Source organism: Palaemon carinicauda, chromosome 36 (genome assembly GCF_036898095.1).
Source record: "Palaemon carinicauda isolate YSFRI2023 chromosome 36, ASM3689809v2, whole genome shotgun sequence".
Taxonomy (NCBI): domain Eukaryota; kingdom Metazoa; phylum Arthropoda; class Malacostraca; order Decapoda; family Palaemonidae; genus Palaemon; species Palaemon carinicauda.
Genome location: NC_090760.1, coordinates 9,033,349 through 9,043,348, shown reverse-complemented (window position 1 = coordinate 9,043,348; position 10,000 = coordinate 9,033,349). Strand labels below are relative to the sequence as shown.

At 38.6% G+C, this 10,000-nt stretch overlaps 1 protein-coding gene and 1 long non-coding RNA gene across 2 annotated transcripts in view; one reads left to right on the top strand and one right to left on the bottom strand.

The window, feature by feature from the left end:
- The window catches only part of LOC137628751 (uncharacterized), a 200,239-nt gene that overhangs the window by 88,141 nt on the left and 102,098 nt on the right, over positions 1-10,000 (bottom strand). The gene's annotated exons all lie outside the window — the stretch shown is intronic.
- The window catches only part of pros (prospero), a 52,425-nt gene that overhangs the window by 30,806 nt on the left and 11,619 nt on the right, over positions 1-10,000 (top strand). The window contains 1 exon segment of the mRNA XM_068359934.1: positions 2,689-2,848. Within this exon segment, the coding sequence (XP_068216035.1) occupies positions 2,689-2,848 (160 nt within the window).

The following is a 10,000-nucleotide window of genomic DNA, read 5'->3' as shown; positions in this document are numbered from 1 at the left end:
ATATATATATATATATATATATCTATACTGTATAATATATAATATATATATAATATATATATACATATATACTGTATAATATATAATATATAATATATAATATATATATATATATATATATATATATATATATATATATATATATATATATATATATATATATATATAAATAGATAGATAGATATCAAGGGGAATTCACTAATTGGGTGACGTATATTTGGCCCTAATTAACTTTTCAACATTGACGTAGGCTTTACAATTTTATAATATAACAATTAAATACAATCACTACAGTAATTACAACGCATTGCATGAACAAAAGCACAGAGAAGACGCCCCATTGCAAATGAAGTAGTCCTAAAAATCTTCACAAACAAAATACTTTAAACAAATTAAAGCAAAGAAAATGTTAAGAATTGTTCTTGGCACATCTGCCATTTTGTCCTAAAACAAAAGAGTTGCTGTAACTAATCAGATTCCTGTTTACTGTCACTAAATAGAAAACTTATTTCGAATCATTTTGATCCCCACGAGACGGACAAAACGAGGAAGTTACATAGATAAGACCCTAGTCGTGGAAGGGGTAGACGGGGGTAGGAGAGGTTAAAATATAGCTGTTGGGAGGCGGTCACGATCATTATGGTGTTGGATTTCCTTTGGAGGTCGAGACAAAGGGGGTTTCAGTGTCGTGATTCGCCGGTGGTGGCCTTTTCTAAGGTTTCAGGTGGGATCCAACCGTGCTTAGCTTTCGTTGCCATCCTACTTGCGGTTTGGCCCGAGTCGACTCGGTGTCGTCGCAATCCGATGTTCTAATGAGATTTGAGGTCGCTCGAAAGATCTTATTTGGTGCTAGAAACCTTCCAAGAGTTTCTGTTTAGGGAGGTTTGGATGTGAGAGGGGGGTGGGGCAGGCGGGGTTGGCTCGTGGGTGGGGGGTAGGGTTGGGCTTGGTCAGCCATTCGCAGACAAACTGAGGACGTCCAGAGGTGTTAGTGGAACGTAATGGCTTCTTTTGTATCTGAAGAATACAGTAACTTAAAATATAATAATTATGGCTCATTTGCATCTGAATAACACTGAAGAATAAATTGACTTAAAAAAATAATTATGGGTCCTTTTGCATCTTAAGAACACGGACTTTAAAGTAAATATATAATTATGGCTCCTTTTGTATCTGAAGAACACAGAGGCTTAAAACAAATAATTATGGCTCCTTTTGCATTTGAAGAACACTGACTTTAAAGGAATATATAATTATGGCTCCTTTTGTATCTGAAGAATACACTGACTTAAAAAAGCTAATTATGGCCCCTTTTGCATTTGAAGAACACTGAATTTTGAAAAATATAATTATGGCTCCATTTGTATATGAAGAACTCATTGACTTCCACCAACAACAAAAAAATAAGGAATTGAAGTGATAAATGAAATATGGCAATCCACCTCTTAGATATTTCTCTCTTTCATATTTCTTTTGATTTCCGACTGATTTCGGATTCGGAGTTCTCTTTCTCGAGCACTGGGAGGGTTTCCACACAGAAAGACACACACACACACACGTAACATTCTTGATTTCTTTTGCGTATTCCTGGATTCATCTTATCAGACTCGGCATTAGATGAAACCTTACGATTCTAAATCTCTTGTAGATATACATGAGCATATATACTGAGGCTTCCAAGTGCTCTGTCATTAATAATCCCACCTTCAGTCTCTCTCTCTCTCTCTCTCTCTCTCTCTCTCTCTCTCTCTCTCTCTCTCTCTCTCTGAATTTATTTTGTTATTTCATTTTCAATGTCTTCATTTATATTGTCCTTCATTATGTAGTCGTAGTCTCTCTCTCTCTCTCTCTCTCTCTCTCTCTCTGAATTTATTTCGTTATTTCATTTTCAATAAGTCTCCATTGATATTGTCGTCCTTTATCTATTACGTAGTCTCTCTCTCTCTCTCTCTCTCTCTCTCTCTCTCTCTCTCTCTCTCTCTCTCTCTCTCTCTCTCTCATTGATAACCGCAAATGGTGCATATCAAACACATCGTTTGATCTATTTTTAGATTTTTTTTCTCAGTATATTTTCATGTATTTCACTGTAGCTCGCTCTTTTATAATCCCTTGAACTTTAATTTAATTTTTTTAATACACATAATGTTTGATTTACATTCCTCATAGATTTTTTTTTTTTTTATTCACCACAAATTGATTTAATGAAATGGTCTGTCTCTTCGTCTAGGCTCATCTCTTTTCAATTCATTTAGGCTTATAATGTACCCAGGTTAATGTGAAGCATTGATTAATAGTATTTGGAATACTTCATTCATGTTTAACCTCTCATATCCTTTGCTAATAGTTTTATTCCCTCTAATGATATTCATAATGATCTTGCACGCCATGAGTATATGTAACTGCATGTAACAATTTGAAATTGGTGTTGGTTCCCTTAAGAAAATGCATATGCAATGCATGAAAATGACTATATATGGCAATAAAATCCTGAATAATTTTTCTGTGTGATACTTAAGATAAAATTTATAGTTGACCAACAAATGCGAAGCATACACACTGACCTAAGTACATCCCATTTTCTGTGACTCATAGAAAATGGGATTCGTCTTACACCAGTTCCTATGTATGGATCGCTCGCGAATCTCAAAAGTCCCAGTTATTTATTCAAGAATTTCTCCTTAACTGCAGCTTACTCCAGCACACTGACACCGATGCACCTGCGTAAGGCCAAGCTTATGTTCTTCTATGTAAGATATCCGTCGTCTTCGGTCCTGAAGACTTATTTCCCCGACATTAAATTCAACAAAAATAATACTGCGCAACTCGTCAAGTGGTTCTCCAACTTTCGGTAAGTGTTCCCACTTTTGCTTTTTTTTTTATATTTTGTAGTTTTTTAAGCCAATTTAAATTAGGGTCAATATGTCTTTAAATATCTATTCTTTAAACTATAGATTCACATTGATGCTTTTTTTTTCTTGCAACTACTATAAAGAAAATATGGTTATAATAAGTTTTTGTAATGCAAAATATAATATACTTTGTTTTTGGATTTGCAAATAACTATAGCATTAAAGAAAGTGTCTTTTATCATTTAGCTTTTAATATTCATAATTAATTGAATCGAATATAAGAGGTTAATGGAGTCGAATGCCTTTATATGTCACCAGTGAAAGTTTAGATGAAACATTTTTAGCAGACAGATTAAATCCTTTTAAAGTTTCGAATTACTTATAAGGAAATTGATATACATACGATCTATTAAAGAAAACTATATATATATATATATATATATAATGTATATATACATACATACATATATATATATACACATACATATATACACATACATATACACACACGATTTCAAACGTGATTTTGATTTCTTTGCGAGAACCAAAATTGTTTTTGAAAACTAATCTTCATTAAAAATGAAATCCAAACCTTAAGGAAAGATAGTGATATTTAGCCCTTTTGAAATTAACCGGAAGAAAACCTTAACTATAAACTTAATACCTTATGAACGAAAAGACGAGATTAGGTGATAATAATTATGAGAAAAGAGAAAATACCAAATAAGATTGAGTTGTTGAAGGCCAAGTGAAAAGTAATAGATAAACTAATTAATTGATCATTTTTGAAACTGATAAACAGATGGTATAAATATTAGTGCTTGAATACGAAGATGAAATTACGGGTTGAGTCTGTGTTACTCCGACGGGGATCGAATATGAGGTACCTTTGAAGGGAATATTAGTACCCATGGGTGGGACTTGTTAGGTTTATATCCTAAGGATATCGATATGTTGAGTATCTTCCGAAGGGCGTGTTTATACGTATGGGATTACGGCCTCTAAATGGTCTCTTGTGTGTGCGGGTGTCCTCGTAAGTAAGGGAGGGGGTAGGGGGAAGACAGGTCCTCCGAGGGGAAACTGATAGAAGGAACACACCCCACGCGTTCGGTAAGTGCATTCGTGCATGTTTAAAAGTACGTGCCAGCGCTTGGCGCCTCTACAAACACGGCCGTGCACGAAAACGAGGAGCCCCCTTCCCCCCTCTCTTCCCACACCCTCCGTTCGCCTCCCTCCAGACACGAACGCTGCATCCGTGGCCTCCGCTCTCTCTCTCTCTCTCTCTCTCCTCCGAGGAGATGCAGTGACGAAGGCATTACGTAAGGAGGAGGAGATGAGGGGAGGAGGTTTCCCCTCATCTTCACGCATACATCCTTTCACCCTCCCCCTACCCACTCTACCGCCCCACCCCTCACCCCCTCCTCCTTCCCAATCTTCGTTTTTCCTCTCTTGCGCATTGTGCCTCTCTCGTTTTTACAGCTCCCCCAATCTGGAAGAGGCTTTACTTGCCAGATCCAGACGTAGGATTCTACGAGTTTTTTTTTTTATATTACGTCTTCAAAGATGTAGGGGGAAACGGTATATGATTCATTTAAATTAATCACCACAGGGGAGGGGGCCGAGGGGGGAGGGGGGAGGGGGAATGGGGTTAGCCACAGTGCGTGAAAAAAAGGGAGGTTAGACCAGGGATATTTTTTAAGCCTATCGGCAGTTCCATTGGACCTGCTCTGAAAGTAGAGTGAATAGATGAAATAGTGTTGTTTTCTCTTAAGGTTATGTCAGTGAAATGTATGCCACTGTTAAACCAAGCGCTTGGATTAGAATAAGTTATCAAATCGATTTGGTTTTAAATGCGTTTGTCAACTCAGTTTGGTTTTACATAAGTTTGTCGACTCGATTTATTATTAGATACGTCTGTTAACTCAAGTTGGTTTTAAATACGCATGTAAACTCAAGTTGGTTTTAAATACGCTTGTCAACTCAGTTTTGGTTTTAAATACGTATGTCAACTCAGTTTTGGTTTTAAATACGTTTGCCAATTCAATTTGGTTTTAAATAGGTATGTAAACTCAATTTGGTTTTAGATACGTTTAGCAACTCAGTTTGGTTTTAAATACGTTTGTCAACTCAGTTTGCTTTTAAATACGTTTTCCAACTCGGTTTGATTTTAAATAAGTTTGTCAACTCAGTTTGGTTTTAAATCAGTTTGTCAACCCAATTTGATTTTAAATACGTAAACCAACTTAGAGTTTTAAATACGGTTATGAAACCAAGATGAGATCACAATGCATTTACAAAAGGGTTATCTACGAGCTTGAAGCCAAGCGGATGTTGAATACTCTTATAGAACCAGGTCGAGGTTAAATATGTTTATAAAAGAAAAAAAAAAAAAAAAAAAAGAAAAAAAAAAAAAAAAAAAACATCGTTGATGAGGCAATGAGCATTTTCTTCAGGATCCAGGTGGGAAGGGGGAAGGGGTAGGAGGGGGGGACGGGGAGGAGAGGAGGGGGAAGGGGGAGAGGAGGGGGAAGGGGTAGGGGGAGGAGAGGAGGGGGAAGGGGTAGGAGAGGTGGTGGTGGTACAGGGTGGAAAAAGTTCAATAATTAAGGCTCGGAAACAAGGTAAAGCAATGGAGAGTGTTTAATTAATGCAGGGAAACGGGCCGCCAGCCATATGAATGTTGAATTAAGAAAGAAGGGGAAGAGAGAGAGAGAGAGAGAGAGAGAGAGAGAGAGAGAGAGAGTCGTCTTTGGTCCCTGAATACCCTCCACCCCACCCCCACCCACTCACCACCCCCACAGATCTCAGCCTCTTTCGTTCTTGCATCTGCAGTCGCCTCTCTCTCTCTCTCTCTCTCTCTCTCTCTCTCTCTCTCAGGGAATGCAGGCCGCCTCATCAAGCGCCCACGCCCAATATTGTTGTTCACTGATATGGAATCCCATATGTTATATAAAAAAGTCTTAAAAGCATCATTATATTTTAATTATCTCCAACATAACTTCTATAGCCATACCCTCTGCATTCCTTTCCATGCGCTGAAAGAAACATGCTTGCTCTCTCTCTCTCTCTCTCTCTCTCTCTCTCTCTCTCTCAAAATAGGAGTCACTGCTCTGTATTGTCTAGAGCGCAGAAACTATTAACTCTCTTGACTGCGGGAGGGAAAAAAATAGCTTTATCTATCATGGGTGGGCTTAGCAAGCGCACCGGAAGCTCTGCCTAAGAACCAATATTGACGCTTTACGTCAGTGAGAGAGAGAGAGAGAGAGAGAGAGAGAGAGAGAGAGAGAGGTTGGGGAAGTCGGTGCCTGAAGAGAGAAAAAAATAGCTAGGAAAGCATTCGTTTGGAGGGCGAAGAACAAGATTAGTGTGTGTGATTGCGATGAAACTGAGAAATAAGAAACCCCCTCACTCTCTCTCTCTCTCTCTCTCTCTCTCTCTCTCTCTCTCTCTTTACAGTTGAGTTTTGAGGAAGCAATGCATTCGATTATGAGTCTTATCTTTAATATGTTCTAGATTTCTCATGATTTAGCATAATTACATTAAAGTAAATGTCCAATCAAAATTATTACAGTAAGTACAAATAAATATGTTCATATTTTTGTTGGAATGTCACCAAAATGTACTACAATTTTTGGATATTTTTATAAACAATTCCTACAAAAGAAGTAAAAACTAATCTAATAAAAATTAAATGTAAATAAACAACAGAAAAATAAGTACATTCATTATTTTGAAAAAGTTCACTATTTTAAGAATCAGTAACTTGATTGTCCAACATTTTGACTCCTTTAAAAAAAAAAATATTTTATTGTCCTTAAAAAAAAAAATCAAGAGACTTTACATTAATCGTCCGTGGAGTATTTTCCTGTTATGCTTTGACTTGAATTGCTTGCTCTCCCCCACCTTGATAGTCCCCCCTCCACCAAATTCACTAAACCCCCCTACCCCATCCGCCCACCCCTTTTTTTTCGTTTACTTTCTCACTCCTTAAGAATTGTAAACACGAAGCAACGTATGATGCCTACCGATTTGATTACGCCGCTGTACGCTTCTAAGTAGGCGAAGTAGTTGAATAGGGGGAGGGGGAGAGGTAGGAGGATGGGGGAGAGGGAAGGTAAGGGGAAGAGTTCTTACTTCAACGCTGGAAATTAGGGGGTTTTTTGAATCGCAACTTGGGATGATTTGTGGCTTATTTCATTAAATAGGAAAATCTTATTTTAAGGAATAATTAAAGTGTGGCGTTTATATCTATGTAAATTATGTATTTATCATTTTCATTCATTAAAACTCATGCCTGCTGAATGATCTCCCCGGTCCCAGTAGATCATTAGCCGAAAAAATGCACAAATCAAATCGGAGAAGGAAAAATGCGTTTGATTTTTTCAAGAACGAAAATGAGGTTATTATAAGTACGCAGTTCGCATGTTCGTACCAAGTACGCATTTTGTATGTCATAGTGTGTGTGTGTGTGTGTGTGTGTGTGTTCCACCTTTCTTAGGCAAGTCTTACTCACTGCACACCTGTGCACTTCCTTGGTTTAGCTGAGATCACCACTCGTCTAATGCCGCCATTTGAACCTGTGAGTAAGCGCTTTTCTTCTTAATAACACACATACACACACACACACTGGTTTTAATTTGCTAAGTGTGAGGTTGGTTGTGGGAGATTATATATATATATATATATATAGTGTGTGTGTGTGATTATAACTTCCACGTCACTTTTTTAAGTCTAATAATTATCTTATGATTGATAGATTGATAGCAGGTGGTACCTCTGGCTGTCTAGGCTCTGGTCCTTGGTCTTAATTCGTATAAAACTCCTTAGGCGACTTGAACGGAATAAATCGAAAATATTAGTCTTAAACTACTTCATCTGATAAACTAAACTTTATAAAGTATCAACAACTAATCTCTCTCTCTCTCTCTCTCTCTCTCTCTCTCTCTCATCGTGTGGGATTAGTTTTATAAGGATTATTTTTATTGCTGTCTCGAATAATCTCAAAAGAGTTAATGCCATTTCGTAATAATTGTATCGAATGTCCAGATATCGTGAAACATTGTCAAGTCTACATAGGGATAATGTTATTAGAAAGCCAGCTGATAGACGAACAGATTGATTGATATAAATGTGATATGGATAATGAAGGAAGATGATAGAGAGAGATAGTGAAGGAAGGTGATAGAAGGTAAAAAGAATTTAGAAATCTGACTAGAGAGTTATAGGGAGCAAAGGATATTTAATTAAGAAATGACCTGGTCTTGATAAGCACAAGCACCTTCCTACCTCCTTCCCCCTCCCCCACTCGAACTACCTTTCCATAACCCCTTCCCTCTTCCCCTTCCCTATCATATCCCCCCCTCCCATACTATCTTAACCCCTCTCCCCCAGACGACCTTGTGTAAACGTACCTACTCGAACTACCTTTCCATAACCCCTTCTTCCCCTTCCCTATCATATTTTCCCTCTCCCATACTAACTTAACCCCTATCCCCCCCTCCCCTTTCCCCCCAGACGACCTTGTGTAAACGTAATCTATGCAAGAGCAAGACATGTCAAGTGGGATATCTCCGACCTTATCGGGGCCCTTCGGTCTCTTATCGCTTTTGATTAAGGTTTGCGGTGAACGCCCGTATGGATTTAAACCCTTCGGAGCCTGCTGTTGTTTGTAGCCTGCGGGGAGGAGGGGGTGGGGGTGGCCCGTGGTGGGCGGTTGGGCGTGCTGAAGCAGGTCTCCTCTTTGTGTTGAGGCGTTTGAAATCATTAATACTTGCATATATATATATATATATATATGTGTGTGTGTGTGTGTGTATGTGTGTGTGTGTATATATATATATATATATATATTCATTATGCATTGATATGTTATTAAATGTTTCATGATTTACACTTCGCCATCGTTATGATTATAAATGCTGTATTGACGGATAGATATTATCGCCTGGCGTTTAAATTTTAAGATATTATGCCCTTCATCTTCGTTATAATTATATATATTGAATGATAGATCTAGTCACCTGGCGTTGAAATTCCCTTCCCAGCAGCCCACGGCATTTTCCTCCCGAAACGTCAGTCTCTAGATTCATCTAGAATGCACTTTCTGATCCGAATTTTTCTTCATATCCACAATTCAAAAAACTAGTCTTTGGGAGAGCTTAACTAGAGGGGTTTAAACGTCCACTTCAAGTTTGCGTACATTCTTTGCCGAATGAAAAAAAGGTTCATACAGGGAAAAATAAAAAAGCCTTAAATCCTTTGCGCTGCATCGTTTAGTTAGTGTCTTAGAGCAGCCTAATTACCGCTAATCGTATCTGTACGTAAAAAGGGGGTGGGGGGGAGTTAGGCGATGCTAGAGGCCTTGTTTTACGAGTTAGAGGCCGGGGGGGGGGGGGTTGGACATCCCCATCTACCCACCTTCCCCACTAACCATTCAATTGGAAAATCTAAGAAGAGGGGGGGAAAAATCCTTCCTCCTTGACCAGGCGAAATTCACCCTTCTTCCTCCCTGACCGAAAGGCGAAAATGGATGAGCTTAGTAAAAAGGGAAACTGCTTGCGGTGTTGCACAGTGGTTTAGTATGCAAGGCTATCTTATTATGGGGCTCTTTGATGTACTGGTTGCACGGGGAGGGGAGGGGGGAGGGGCAATGCAGAAGGGTTGGTTTTGGGAGGAGAGAGAGAGAGGGGGAGGGGGGGGGCTTTCGAGTGCCAGAATGCAGTGCGGGTGGAACGAAGAGATGGGCGGGCTTGGGGAATTGGGGGGGGGGGTGTTGGAGGTTGGTGGTGGTGGTGGTGATGGTGAGAAGGTGGAGGACGCTGCTGCTGTGGTGGTGATGGTGTTGGTGATAAGAGGAGGGGGCAAAAAAAAAAAAAAAAAAAAAAAAGGAGAGTTGACATTGAAAGTTGTTTGGAGAAAAAGGTTCAGAAATTTATTGTTGGGTTTGACTCTTTTTAATACTTCTTGTATAGGGTTAATCTTATGTCAAACTTTGGGTGTTTAAGAGTGGATGTGTATGAAGGATTTCTCAAGTTAGAAGATTTTATTCATCCCTATTTTTCCTGCTGATATGAAGATGTTTCAGCTGTAGGTACCGTAAATGTTTATGGACATTGATAAAGAAAAAAATATATGACCCATAACGTAACGAT